General features: G+C 39.5%; 1 protein-coding gene across 1 annotated transcript in view; it reads right to left on the reverse strand.

Annotated features, from left to right (window-relative positions):
• Nucleotides 1-12398: 12398 nt before the first annotated feature.
• Nucleotides 12399-16028, reverse strand: part of LOC128542857 (NACHT, LRR and PYD domains-containing protein 3-like) — a 91531-nt gene continuing 87901 nt past the window's right edge. The window contains exons 12-14 of the mRNA XM_053512991.1: nucleotides 13997-14170; nucleotides 13644-13820; nucleotides 12399-12473 (exon numbers count right to left, since the gene is read on the reverse strand). Of these exons, the coding sequence (XP_053368966.1) occupies nucleotides 12437-12473; nucleotides 13644-13820; nucleotides 13997-14170 (388 nt within the window). The 3' untranslated portion in view covers nucleotides 12399-12436. The remainder of the gene's footprint in view (nucleotides 12474-13643; nucleotides 13821-13996; nucleotides 14171-16028) is intronic.

Genomic DNA, 16028 nt, shown 5'->3' on the forward strand with positions numbered 1-16028 from the left:
CATACACACATTCATCATGAAATATCTGTTGTAAAGCAAAATAAAATTCATTGGAAACAATATTGTTTTAGGCTAAGTAATTATACACAGTTCTTCGTTGGATAGTACTTCCGGCTTTTAGATAAAGTCCTTTCATGCGCCATCTGGCGGATATTCAGTGAAGCACAACACATTTATTTTTTAATTATTTAATTCCCAAATGTTGCTTACGGCAAGTCGCGGCACTGAAACCGTGCGCTAAATTGCGGCATCTCGCGGGAAAACACGCGCAGTCTTAATGGCCACATCTGTAAGTGTAATTAAACTATATTTGATAGTATTTGTGTTAAGTTTAAACTTTGATTCTCTATACAGGGGTGTGTCACCATGTGCTTATTGGTTATACACAAATGCTTTATTACTTATGTTGCTATTTATTTAGTATACAGTTTGAAATGTAAATGATTTCAGATACTTTATTTACATTTACAGTGCTTATTTCATATGCATCAGTGCAGACTTGTATGTAGTGTTATTGTATACATGCTTATGGTACACTAGGAGTTATACAGTATGTGAAATATTTTCTTTCTTTCATTTACTTAGATTTAATTTGTTCTTTTTACTTTTACCCTACTTCCAGTCATCCATTAAATGGAGTGAACAGAATATCTGCTTCAGCGTGGTGATTGGTAGAGGAGTTATCTGTCTGTTATTGTATGCAGGGCGCATTGGGTGGCAGAACACTTTAGGATACAATAACTTTGTACTCTACCCCATGGTCGTCTATTTTTTATTTATAATGGCTACCAGGAGTGTTAAAAACGGGAAAAATGACGGACACTGCGACCCCTCTAACAGTCGAGGCTATTTAGACTAAGTAGAGGACAGCGCTTACCTTTATTAGAATTCGCTACACGTGTGAGTGAGTTGGAGAACATCTGCTCCTGACTTCAAGAACAATTCAAAGTTAACGGCCAAAGTTGTAGACCTAAAAGGCCGGAGCAGAAAACAAAATCTGCGTGTCGTAGTTCTTCCAAAAGGTACTGGAGGTTGACTCCCTAACGAGTTTTTCTCGAAATTTCTTTGCGAGATGTTTGGCAGTGAAACGCTTCCAACCCCGCCTCAGATTGATAGAGCCCACCGTATACCTGCATCCAAACCCGCTTCAGGTCAGAGACCTCGGCCAGTCATTCTCCGACTACACGGGTACCAGGTTAAAGACCTTCTGATTTGGGAGGCTCGGCGGAGAAGGAGGCTGGAATATCGTATCATGGAAGACTATGCTTCCGAAGTTTTAAGCCAGCGAGCCGAGTATAGAGATGTTATGACTGAGTTACACAATCGTGGACTCCGGCCTTCTCTCCTGTATCGAGCACGGCTCCGGATAACTCTCTCTACTGGACAGAAGAAGTGGCTTCGCTCGGTAGAAGTGGCGCAAAAATACATAGACAGCTTGCCGAAAACAATGTAGTACACTGTATTCCTATTCTTTAATACACAACTACAGTTCTCAGGAAAGTACCCTTTTTTAACTAAAAATCTAGCCATGTTTACGTTTTTAAGAGTATTGTGTTAAACATGTGTAGTTGTTATTATTATTTTTCTATTATTATTTTCTAAATTTCTAGTCACGTGTAATTTACATGCTTGTTTATTTTCTAAAGTTACAATGTGACGTGGGGGGGGGTTGTTTTGTGTTTTTCTTTCATTAGGAGATTTCAGTATTGGAGTGGTGAAATGTTTTATTTATATATTTAATTCTTAGTTTATGTAAATTGCGTTGGAGCTGAAGATGGTGTGGTTAGCGGTAGGGAGATTTGTTGGGTGAAAAATAGAAGAATGGAAGAGCTTGCTGCTTTGTTTGTTAGCAGCTATCTTGGTTTGTTGGGGGGTAGTGGGGTGTATGGGGGAGGGGTGCGGGGGGCAGGGGTGGGTGATCTTCAAAGCCAGTATTGTGTTAGTTCAGTGTACACAGTGTATCTTTAATATGTTGCTCTGTGTTTTATACTCTTATTTTAAGGCTGACACTAGGCATTTCAGTATTATGTTTATCTATCTGCATCTTCTCTCAAGGAGAATGAATAGTTCTTTACATTTTGTGAGCTGAATTGTTAAGGGTTTAAACTATCTGATTAAGAGAAGGAAGGTGCTCTCACACCTTAAACAACTTAACACTGCAATCGCATTTTTACAAGAAACTCACATTCCCAGTTCTGATAATTCTCGTCTTATGTGGCGTTGGGAAGGGCAGCACTACCACTCGACCTTTCAGGCCAAAGCTAGGGGCGTCTTAATTCGTATTAATCCAAACATCTCTTTTGAGCATCATAATGTTATTGCGGATATACATGGTCGTTATCTCATTGTTTCAGGGAAATGATTTAATGCTACTGTAGTGTTGACTAATTTATATGCCCCTAATTATAATGATGTCTCCTTTATTGAACATTTCTTTTCTGCTCTACTATCTGAGCTCATACTCTCTCATATTAGGGGGAGACTTTAATTGCTGTTTAGATCCATCACTTGACAGGTTATCTCCCAATCCTATACCTCTGAGTAAATCAGCCGCGCTACTTCAGTTCTATCTTTGCAGCTTTGGTATGTCTGACATATGGCGCTTCCTTAAATAAAAAAACAGAGAATACTCCTTTTTCTCACATGTTCATCATACTTTTTCCAGAATTGATTAATTATTTATAGATAATCAACTGATCCCAATAGTTAATTCTTGTGCTTATCAGAGCATTGTGATATCGGATCATGCTCCAGTTGTTATGTCTGTAAAGGTGTTTTAATTCATCGTTACTGATAGAGGACGATTTTGTTAAATTTATGGAAGACGAGTTTTTTTTTTTTCTTAAACACAAATGAAACACCTAAAGTGTTACATTTGATTGTTTGTGATGCTCTGAAAGCCTACCTCAGGGAACAGATAGTTTCATACACTGCAAATACGAAAAGGAAGGCATATAAAGAATGAAAAGATTTGACCAACCAAATTAAAGAAATTTATCAGTAGTATGCTCTATTTTAAAACCCTGATCTGTATAAAAAATGTGCAGAATTGCAAACTAAGTTTGAACTCATCTTAACACATGTAATTTAATGTTAATTATTAAAGAGTATGAGCCAATTTTACATTTACAGTGACAAATCTGAGAAACTTTTAGCTAATCAGTTAAGAGGATTTAGAGCACAGCAACACATTACAAAAATTCGGATGGAGGATGGTACCATCACTACCGACCATTCTAAAATTAATAATGCATTCAAGTTTTATTCTCGATTATATACTTCTGAGTTTCCAAAGGACCATAAATCAGTTCAGAATTTCTTGAAACAACTAGATACTAGAAACTAGAACTGGAAAACTCGCGAAGTGGCACGGCGCATGCACACTTCACGCGTGCGGAGGCATTGTGCCTCTTCCCTGACCTGCCTTCAAAGGAACAGCCAGAAAAGAACAGGGGAGAGTAGTAGTAATGGTGGAACAGCACTGCAGTTATTTGTTTGGATGAGAGAAGGAGAGATTGTTGTGGATCATTTTCTTTCGAAGATTTTTTAACCAGATTATTTTTGACTGGACATATTCTATGGATTTCTCACCCTCTGTCATTGGCCTCCCAGACTTCATTAACCCCGGTGAGACCGAACCAAACTCTGTATACTCAGATAACACGCATACAATAAACACGGACTTCGGACATTTTCCACTCACTTGCACACATACCGTTTATTATATATAGTTTGTAAATATTGTTTATATCTTTGTTTGGTTGTGGTGCACCTTTTTCGTTTACTTTATTTAGTTTTGTATAATACACGTTTGCTTTATCTAATTGTTTGTGTTTGTCCTTTTTGCTCACCGGCCTTTTAACGCAACACCGACACAAAGATAAAAGACCTCTGGATTTTTGTAGCCACAGTTAATATAAAATTAGCTGGTCGTTACACAGTAAAACCGACGCCATCTTTTCTATGTATTGACGGGTCTCCAGAGCCGTCGTTCATTTATGGTCATGGGCGATTCGTTTTCCGACACACGCTGTAGCGGTAGACCAATCACAAAGGACCGCGTCATCTGACCAATCACAGAAGTGAGGGCTCACGGAAAGGAGGGGTTTAGACAGACTGAATCTTCCAACTGCTTCACACGAGTCGTTTACGAATCATTTAGAAATGTGGTAAAATTAAATCTATTTTTAGAGAAAACTAAAGTGTTTTTTGCATTGCATACATGTAAACCTGTTTTAAGAGACTCATTAAGCAATATTAGCAACCTTAAAATGGCATAATTGGACCTCTTTAAAGTCAAAATCAGCTTTATTTTTAATTCTGCCACATGTACAGGACATACAGAGAATTGAAATTGCGTTAATCTCAGACTCTTGGTGGATAACAGATAACAGTAAATACAAAAAGTAGAATTTTAAAAATACAAAGAAAAATACAATTTTGTATATATAATATAAAAAAAACAAATACAATATACAAGTAAGGGCACATGGCAGAGAGAACCAGACAGAGTAGTGAAAATGCAGACATACTGTATAGTGCAAATAGAACTTGTAAGTATGATAAAGTGATAGAGAGCAGCCCTGTAACAGACAAGAGTCTTATGAGGTAGACTGAGAGTAGTATATATAAATAACACATTGTAAATACTACCGTGTACTGTGTTCTGTAAATGTACAGTCACGATGAACGTGTAGCTCTTGTAGCTGTTTTTTTAAGCTCCTACACTACACAACAAAGTTCTTCTATTTTAGCACATGCCAAGTCTAATGATTCATGATTCACTAAGGAATACTACTGTAATCATGATACATCGTTACATCCATGGGTATGGGTTTGACAGATACCACTTCAGCTGGCCTCTCTCTCCTCTCCCACACACTGGATTGTGATGCTTTAACGGGGTAATAATTCCAGGCAAAAAGCCAGTCACTAAATTTTTCGTGCCTCTGGTGTTTGCGGTTCAAAAATCTGATCACTGCTAAAATGCATACTGCAAACCTTAGAATTGCTGGTAGGACAAAAATCGTCAAGCCACCGTTTTCTAAGGTCCACATCTAAAGGAAAACTGTGAAAACTTAAAGTTTTGTTAAACTTCGCAGAAGATGTACACAGCGGAACACAACAGTATATGTTGTATACCTTCTGCTGTCTCTGAAATCTATAAACACACTTTTTTCTGAACATTTCCTCCAAACTCCAAAACAATGGCCGACAAACCGGAACTCAGCGAGCCCTATTACTTCAAAGCGGAAGTATGTAACGAGTCTGCGTAAAAGTAGCGTATTCAGACACTAGCAATTGCATTCCGTAGTTGTAGGGATATTTCTGGGATTTGGAGGCAGGGAGAAGTACATAAAGTTTCCCTTTATGCAGATGATCTTCTACTTTTTATATCAAATCCAATCTCCTCCCTGCCACCTGTGCTGTCATTGCTCAGTGAATTTAGCTACTTTTCAGGATATAAATTGAATTTACAGAAAAGTGAACCTTTTCTGGTAAATAATACAGCACTAACAACTGGTATGCACAATTTTCCATTCAACATAGTGAAAAATAAGTTCACCTATCTTGGTATTTGAAAGAAAATTTTATTAGGTTGTTTAACCAGACAAAAAAGGACCAAATGTCCTTTTTGACAGTCACCACTGTCCATTTCCCTGGTGGGCCGCATCAATGCCATTAAAATTAGTCTTACTACATTTTTATATCTTTTTACATTTAGGCATTTGGCAGACGCTCTTATCCAGAGCGACTTACAAAAAGTGCTTTAATGTTTACATCATTGGATACATACTTACACTGGGTTAACTAGGTTAATAACTAAGTTCCATTAGTCCAACACAACTGGGAAGAGTTTTTTATTTTTTTTTGGGGGGGGGGGGGGGGGTTAGTCCAAGTACTGGACAAACAGATGCGTCTTGAGTTGTCGTTTAAAGATAGTCAAAGTCTCTGATGTACGGACATCTAGAAGAAGTTTATTCCACCACCTAGGTGCTAGAACAAAAAAGAGTCTGGATGAATGCCGCCCTCGATTCCTGAGAGATGGTGGGATGAGGCGAGCAGTGCTGGAGGATCGGAGGGAACGTGGTGTAGTGCGTGGTGTAATTAGCGCAGAGAGGTAAGTGGGTGCTGGGCCATTTTTAGCTTTGTAGGCAAGCATCAGTGTTTTGAATTTGATGCGGGCAGCTACAGGAAGCCAGTGCAGGGAGCGGAGTAGTGGGGTGGTGTGGGAGAACTTGGGAAGGTTAAAAACGAGACGTGCTGCTGCATTCTGGATCAGTTGCAGAGGACGAATCGTCGACAGAGGCAGGCTTGCCAGGAGTGAGTTGCAGTAGTCCAGTCTTGAAATAACAAGGGACTGAACAAGCACCTGAGTAGCCTGTGAAGAAAGAAATGGGCGAATTCTTCTGATATTGTAAAGAAGAAATCGACAAGAGCGAGTAAGGTTAGCGATGTGTGGGGAAAATGACAGATGATTGTCCACGGTTACCCCAAGATTGCGGGCGGTGGCTAAAGGAGTGATTTGGTTGTTGTCCAGGGATATCACAAGGTTTTGACCTGACCATGAGTCACAAGGGATAAACAACAGTTCGGTTTTACTGAGATTGAGCTTTAGCTGATGAGCAGCCATCCAGAATGAGATGTCTGACAGACATGCTGAGATCCGGGTGGAAACCTGAGTGTCAGAGGGAGGAAAGGAGAGAACAAGTTGGGTGTCGCCTGCATAACAGTGGTATGAGAATCCATGCGATGATATGACCTTACCAAGAGACTGGGTATAGAGGGAGAACAGAAGAGGACCAAGTACTGAGCCCTGCGGGACACCAGTAGAGAGTCTACGTGGGGCAGATGTAGATCCCCTTCATGTTACCTCATATGACCTATCTTTTAGGTAAGAAGCAAACCATTGCCATGCTGTTCCACAAATTCCAAGGCTTGTAAGAATAGATAATAGAATCTTGTGGTTCACCGTGTCAAATGCAGCTGACAGGTCCAGGAGGATGAGGACAGATGACAGTTTAGCAGATCTAGCAGCATGGAGCTTCTCAGTGACTGACAGAAGGGCAGTCTCTGTGGAATGTGCCACTTTGAATCCAGATCGGTTTGGATCATTAAGGTTGTTCTGTAAGAGATAAAGAGACATTTGATTATAAACAGCTCTTTTAAGAATTTTGGAAATAAAAGAGAGCAGTGATACCGGACGATAGTTTTTCAGTCTGTACCTGCTTTTAATTCCCAAATCTTACTTTGGTGCTTTAGATTTAATTATATCTTCTTACATTTGGAAAGGTAAACATCCACAATTGAATAAGTCCCTTCTTCAAAGATCTAAAAGAGACAGTGGCATGGCTCTACCTAATTTTCTATCTAATCGGCCTGCCTGGGTGGAAATGGAGATAAAGTCTGTCAAAAACCTCTCTGTCTCTGCACTCCTTGGATCTGCACTCCCCATTCCCTCAATTAAATCAATCAATAATTTAGTTATTAGACATACCTTGACAGCATGGGCTCAGTTCAGAAAGCACAGCGGTCTTCTGGGCTTTCCTTTTTCCAGTCCTGTCATCTCTAACCATCTCTTCCAACCTTCTTTACATGACTTAGTGTTTCAGGAATGGTACAATAAGGGCATCAAGCCTTGCAAAGTTCTGTTTGTTGACCATAGGTTTGCATCGTTTGAACAGCTTTTTGAAAGTTTTAACCTACCCAATTCTCATTTTCTCAGATATCTGCAAGTAAGACACTTCATTGGCTCTTTAATACCGAATTTCCCTGAGGCTCCTGCTGCAAACATTCTAGATGATCTCCTCTGTTTGTCCCGGCTGAAGCCCCGAATAAATCGCCTGTAGAAGTTTGCAAACCCAAGAAAACTCTGTGGCGCCTTAACTGACTTGGGTTCCAGCCTTTGTTGCACTGCCTTGACCTTGGTCGTCTCCATCTCGACCCCCTGTGGTCCTATGCGATAGCCCAGAAATGCAATTTCCTTTTGATGAAACTTACACTTCTCTGCTAACGCATAGAGCCCATGTTCGCACAGCGGTTACATGACGGACGTGCTCGGCATAGGATCGCGAGTATGCTAGGATATTATCCAAGTATACCATAACAACAGTTTAACATATATATCAAAATACGTCATTCATGAACCCCTGAAACACCGCAGGTGCGTTTACCAGTCCATACACCATTACGTTGTATTGATAATGCCTGGATGTCGTGCTGAACGCAGTCTTCCATTCATCGCACGAACAAGATTGTAAGAGCTGCGGAGATGGAGTTTAGTAAAAATGGAAGCGCCTCGGAGTTGGTCGATAGCGACCGGTACCAAGGGCAGTGGGTGCTTGTATTTTACTGTTATTGCGTTTAGACCGCGATAATCAATACATGGCCTAAGTCCCCCGCCTTTTTTTTTTTAATAAAAAAAAAAAAAATCCTGCTGAAGCTGGGAACGTGGACCTACTGATGAGCCCCTGCTGGAGAGCCTCACTCATGTAGTCCTCCATGGCACGGGTTTCCACCACGGACAATAAATAAATGTGCAAGTAGGATGGTGTGTTCCCCGGCAGGAGCTCAATCACACGGACAGTGGGGGGGAAGTTGTGCTGCTGCCCTAATGCTAAATACATCTTGAAATGTCTGGTACTAGTGCGTGGACTTTTAATTGTTGTTGCCTGGACCATCAAAGTCAACGGTGTACAGAATTTAGCACATCTAGGAGGCCAGGATGTGATGCTTGATTGCGCCCAATCGAAATTAGGATTGTGATAGCTGAGCCATGGGAGACCCAGCACGCCGGACTGGTCTACCTGAGGCAGCACAAAAAATTTTAGCTCCTCGGTATGACCGGGAAATTTAAACGTAGGGGCACAGAAATGAGTTCAAGGGGCGTATGTTTTAAATTTTGACCATCTAGAGCTTTAACTGGGATTGGGTATGGAAGCTTTGACATGGGAGCTCTTAGCGCAGAAAGGAGAGCAGATGAGATGAAGTTGCCAACCGACCCGGAATCTATCAGGGGGAAAACACAGTGTGATTATTATAAGACAAACATGCATGCAAACAGAAAGAGTGATGAGTGCAAGGACAGTACATAGATAACCTCGACGACATTCTTCTTTGTCTCTCCTGGTCTCTCGGTTCCGGATGGTTACCTTCGCGCGGTTTGCTGAGGCTATCGCTGCGATTGTGAGCATGGTTGAGGAGAGGGAGTGTGGGTCCCCTTGAATGCGAGCCGTTTCACACTGAGCGCCATGTCATTCACTGCTCGCGCCAAGCCGTCAATCTGTCCTTGCTGTTAATTGATATAGTCTAGCATTGGGGTTTCCTCCTCAGGCAAGGGCGTTTCTGCTGCGTCTTGTAAGGTCTGTTCATCTGTCATGTCTTTCATGTTGTAGAGACGGCAGACACAGATGCAGGAAGAAACAAGAAAGATTTATTGAAAAATATAAACACAACAAAAACAAAAACAAAGAAAACGTTGGCTATGGCGCTACCCTTTTAGAGTTTGAGACCCCCCAGCTGGGTCTGCAGGCAGGCTGTAAACACACAGGTAATGTATTATAAAAAAAACTCAGTTGCTCTCTGACTGCGACAACTCACTGTCCTTTAGTCCTTGCAATGATCTGACCGTAGGCCTAGGCTTAAATGTCTGCCACATACCCTGTCCTGCAGACTCCTTTCACTCCTGGGGGAAACAGAGTCATAAGCACATACAAACATTGAACAAACACGCTGGTGCACAACAGTGAACAGACGAAGGGCTACAGGCTCAGCTGGTATATATAGAGACAGACACTCAGGTGAACTTGCTTTAGTGATAATACAGATACTGGGGAGCAAGTACACACGTAGACACACGTAGACCAAGCGGCGGCTCAATAATCAGGTGAACCAGATCTTTTTCCCCCGGACTGAGGTGGCACAGATGTTACAATAAGGTAATAATGGAAACTCAGATTATTTGTTCCACAGACTAAAAAAAAAAAAACATAAAAATAATTAATACAAAATATGAAGTAAAAATAACACAAATTAACCTGCACTTCAACTTAAAATAGTAAAACTAAATCCTGTCAGATAAGTGTTTCTGTTGTGTTTGTCTGTGCCATGTACTGTACATACATGGTCCTTAGTATTATATTGGCTAGAAATCTGTAAAAAAAAAATGTCTGTACATCTTTAATAAACTTTTGTTATTAATCAATGAATTATTTACAGAATGTACACGTTACAGTAGTGTGTATGGCATCAGTTTTTGTTTCAATAAATATTCAATATTTAATGTCCGTAGTGTGAAATTTCTTATGGTGCTTATGGTAACACATGAGGAAGTGACGTCTGCGCTGGTGACTTCACAGGGTGTTCCAAATGGCGAAGTTTTTTCGAGGGAAGTGCCCTTCACCAAGATTCCCTGCAAAGGGAGCAGGGAGCACCCTGTGAAGTACACTTCAGAATGGAACTCAGCCATTGTGGCTGGTGAAGGTGGGTTTTAATTTGCCGAATTTAAAATGAAGTGCGTAGTTATTGTGGACAAATGTAAGGTAAAACCACAGAGAAGAGTAGAGTGTAGTATGTTTGTAGTATTTTATTTGAAAATACACAGCTAACGTTTGTTTTTAAATTGCAAAAGGAATACAATTGCTACCTGTGGTTTAGCATGTGCATTAGCATATGTAGGTAACTACCACTAGTGGGGTTAATAATTTTTTTGTTGCTGTTCTTTGAGTGGTAAAAATCTGTCAGCTGGTTACAGTATTATTATTAGGCTGGTCCATAACACTTTATAATAACTGCACACTATGGAGCATTAGTTAAGCATGTCTAGTTCATATACTTAGTTCATCATTTAGAAAAGCATCGCATTAGCAAAGTTGGCATTAGCAACCACTTTATAAATGCCGTTATAAATGCTTTAGTATGGATCACAAAGCATATCTATAATGTCTTTGATTATTGCATTTACGATGCTTTATTAATTATCAAATAATATTTTTTCATAGAAGTATTAAAGTACATATAAACCAGTTTTTGAGAGGTTTTGAGTGTTTTATAAGATCATTTACAAAGTGTAAGTAAATAACTAATAAACAATTTAAATGTACACCTAATTGTTTAGCCATACCGATACTATGTTAACAAATGCTTTATAAACACATATCCCTGATATAAATCATGATTTATTCAGATAGTTAAAAAATCATTTAGTACTTGCTAGTTAACTATTGCTGTGAGCTAATCTAAAATGATGATGACTATTTATGTTTTGTAAAGCATTTACAAAGGAGATTTAAAGGCTCAGTTATGGTCTTAGCAGAAAAACTAAAATATAAAATAATTATTACAAAAAATGTAACTTTAACAAATACAAAAGAAACTCTGCATTCCTATATAAAAAAAATACCAAAAAAAAACCTCCAAATAAAATAGCAACATGCAAATGTTAACATAGTAAAAAGGTTTATTACAAAGGTAAACATGGTCATAAAAAAAGGTGCAACAAAAATTCCACATAAAATATTTCAGTTTGGCAAAATCCAAATCAATTCTACATTTTAAACTCAAGAGTTAAATTTAAAAACGAATATACTCAACAAATGATCAAAAATGTGACATTATTTTGTACTTCACATAGGGTAGATTACATATATACTGTACAACATGTATACACATTTGTGATAAATGACAATACATATGGTGCAGGATTTTTTCAGTTTATATATATATAAACAGTTACACCAACATACACATTTACTGTAAATAACTAATGTCCCAGCATGATAAACTGATCACCGGAGCAGAATCTTTATCATAATCTTTATTAGCAGGAAAGAAGGTAGAGTTTTATTTCACACCACTGTTTAAATCAGTGCAATCTGCCATTACAACATTTCGGCTGCTTCTACATTGTTTACACACAGGTGTTCATTGTAGCCATGTGTACAGAAAGCGATCTAATGCTCAATGGTGTGAGAGTAGATATGAATCAAGGCAGATTTTTTTGTCGTTTTGTGCTGAAATAAAGAAGCAGTGCAGTACCATTTATTTTCGCTATACAATATCTAGCTATTTTTCAGCAATAACAGTTCCAGTTGGGAAAAATTACCTTGCTGACCCTCTTTAACAAATTAAACAGTTAAGCTATTACCAAGGTTACCATTAAACACAGATTAGCAATTTTTAAAAAAATCAGGATTTAACATATATAGAGAAAAACAAAAATCTACAACACAACTGTAAATCAATTTTCTGCAAAACAAAATGTTAGATTAAAAATGTAAAAAACCACAAACACTATCAAAACTCACAGTTATTGGTATGAAGCTTCTACAACAGAATATAAATGATTCAGCTCCCAAACTGCTGAAAATGTTAGGTTGGTTCTAATGCTTCACCAAAGCTTCTTTATGCTGAGAAGGGGTCTGAGCTGAGACTCTTGTCATATGACCTCCCTGGTGAGTTCAAAATTCCTAATTCTGAAAGACAGAAAATAGCATCAATATAAGCAAGTGCTACAGTGGTGTGTGCGAGAGAGAGAGAGAGATAGAGATAGAGAAGGTAAATCACAAGATTCTCTTGCTTATTCCTGCAAGCTTTGGATCTGTGGCATGACATGGCAATGGTTTGCCCTTTATCTAGAAGATCAGTTGTATGAGGGGATCGACATCTTCTCCATGCAGACGCACCACTGGTGTCCCACAGGCTCAGTACTTGGTCACCTTCTGTTCTCCATCTATACCCAATCTCTTGGTGAGGTCATATCCTTGCACTGCTTTTCATACCATTGTTATGCGGACGAAACTCAATTTATTCTCTCCTTTTCTCCCTCAGACACTCATGTTTCCACTTGGATCTAAGCAAGTCTGGCAGACATGTTATCTGGGATGGCAGCTCATCGCCTGAAAATGAATCTCAGTAAAACTGAAGTGCTGTTCATCCCAGGTGCATCATCTTCCTGTCAGGAATCTTATATTTTCCCTGGATAACATCAGATCACTCCTTTAGTCACTGCCCACAACCCTGGGTTACATCTGGACAATCAACTGTCATATTCCACACATATTGCTAACCATACTCACTATTGTTGATTTCTCATACCATCAAAAGATCTCATACCATCTCATACCATCATTTCTCTCCACACAGGCTATTGAGGTGCTTGATCAGTCCCTTTTTTTTCAAGACTTAATGCTGGCAGGTCTGGCTTAGTGTACAACATTCATCCTCTGCAGCTGATCCAGAATGCAACTCCAGGACTTGTTTTCAACCTTCATAAATTCTCCCACACTACCCCACTTCTCCGCACCCTCCAATAGCTTCCTGTAGCTGCACACATTCAATTATGCCTGTCTATGAAGCTTAAACTGGCCCAGCACCCACATACCTCTCAGCCATAATCACACCCCACAGCACAGCACGTTCTCCTTCAATCCTCTGGAACTGCTCGACTGGTCCCACCATCTCAAGGATTAAGGAAGACATGCATCTAGACTGTTATCTGTTTTGACTAATAGGTGGTGGAATGAACTTCCTCTAGATGTCCACACAGAGTCAATGGCAATTTTTAAGACTATTTCAAGACTATAAACCTTTAAGACTTTTATGACTAAATACCTATTTGGTATTTGGTATTATATGAAACTTACTTTAGTCTCTCCAGGGTACAGTGTGGAGCCTTCAATAAATCAGAGAGCAGCTTTACTCCTGATTCTTCTGGATTATTATCATGCAGATTTAGTTCTCTTAGGTGTGATGAGGAGTTTGAACTCAGAGCTGAAGCCAGAGCAGCACAACCTTCATCTGTAATACTACAGTAAGGCATCCTGAAAAAAAGAAAGACTTTTCTTATTTAACACACTCTGTTTTAGCATTAGAAACATGATCTGCAATAGCAACATGATTTCACACATTCTAATATTTTAGACACTGTTTAAAGTATCTCTCTCTCTCTCTCTCTCTGTGCGTGTGGGGATGTTTGGTGGTATGTGGGATTATATACCTCAGTATCTCCAGTGTACAGTTTGGATTCTCCAGTCCAGCAGCAAGCAGCTTCACTCCTGAATCCTGCAGCTTATTCCCATTTAGGTTAAGTTCTTTTAGATTGGAGAACTTTGAGCTGAGAACTAAGGACAGAACGCGACAGCTTTTCTCTGTCAGATTACAATCACACAGTCTGGAAGAAAAATGCAGAAATTTAAAAACACTGATCTTAAACACACAATATAAGCACTTAAACACTGCCATAATAGTGTAAATGTTTTATTAAACAATATTAAAAGAGAAGTTGTGTTGTATTGACAGATATAGCTTTCGCTAGAAACATTTTATTATCAACAGATTATCATTTGTTTCTTTATTTAACCAGCGATTTTGCTCTACCAACTTATATCCTTCCGTGCCTTGCGGTAGTAATTAACCATGACTGGCAGAACTGGAGACAGACAGGTTGCGACTGTCAGTTGGAGTAATTAAGAGCTGTGAGGGTTGTAGCCAATAGGTAAATAAGAATAAACAATGTAGGAAGTGCTCAGTCCTGTAAATCACAAAAGTTTCTCTTTATACTTCTAATTATTCTGCTTTAGAGTATATTTGGCAAGGTCATTAGAGGAATGACTTTTAACCCCTTGCACCAATTTGGTGAGTCCTGGGGCCTCATGTACAAAGACTTGCGTTGAATTCATACTAAAACATTGCGTACGGACAAAGCTGTAAATGTGCGTACGCAGTAAAAAAACATTCGAATTAACGTGAAATTGAGTGCACGTGCACGAGCGCAAAACCCCTCCCTGGCTCCTCCCCCGTATAAATATGGTAATGACTCCACTTTGGCAAAACCAAACGAAAAAGCAATGTCAAAAGCAAGCAAGAAGAGAAACTTTACAGAATCTGAATCGGAGGTGCTCCTATCGGAGGTAGGCCGAAGAAAAACTGTGTTATTTGCAAGTTTGTTCTCCGGAATTAATAACAAAATAAAAAAAAAAACTTAGCTGTAATAATATCTTTAAATACATCACTCACCAAGAAGCCACCCATCGCGCACCCTGCCACCTTGGAGCCTCATCCCGACCATGCTGTTTGTGAGGATGAATGAATCATGGGTGGATTCAGGCCACCTTGCCCCAATATTTGTTAGGCACATTTGAGCATTACATATTATTTGCACATTTATTGAATGGAAATGTTTCCTATTCACGTATGCAAATTCGTCTGCAGATGGCGCCTTTATTGCAATGTGCGTGCAGTCGATCGCCCCAATTACATTAGGAAAATCGGCGATCGCTGCAAATTGCGCTTTAATGTTTGGCTGGTTAACTGCATGGTATGGAAACCCTATATACCTGCTAGACATGAGGATGATCCCGTCCCATACAGCTGGCATTGCACGGCTCAAAGACGACTGGCTTTACCCCGAGCGGTCTGCCAGTTCCCTTTGGAAAGAACCAGTTGCCAGGAAACCAAGCGTTGTCAGTACCTGTAAGTGAATGGGTAATGCGTGGCTCCTCGCTGTCTCTCTTTCCAAATTTGGACCCAACTCAGCACAGAGCATGGAAATCTGAAATGGCTAATAAGCCAGTCATCATCGTGGGCCAGAAAATCACTGTGATCCCTAAAAACACGTTCCCTTCGGATTCGGCCATTGACAATGTCCTCTAATAAGGCCAACACTGCCATTGCCATAGAAAAAGGGTTGTATATGTTTGCGAATGCTTTTATATGTTTTAAACCACATAATTGGTAGAAAAATAGTCAATTAACACATTTTATCAATTATAAATTAATAGCAATGTTTTTCATGTGTTGGTGCGATAATTTGTAGTGTGCAATTTAACATAATTGCCTCCAGGAGTCGCCAACGGAAATAAAACAAACACACAAGAAATACACGTACGCCAGACATGATGTTGGCGTGGAAGAACGCACATTCTCACGTTAATTTCACTGTTAGTAAATCTGGCCGTGAGCGTGAAAACTGGCGTAAGCAAAGTTTTTGTCCGTACGCAGCGTTGATACATGAGGCCCCTGGTCTTCTT

Source organism: Clarias gariepinus, chromosome 15, assembly GCF_024256425.1.
Source record: "Clarias gariepinus isolate MV-2021 ecotype Netherlands chromosome 15, CGAR_prim_01v2, whole genome shotgun sequence".
In the NCBI taxonomy this organism is placed as follows: Eukaryota; Metazoa; Chordata; class Actinopteri; order Siluriformes; family Clariidae; genus Clarias; species Clarias gariepinus.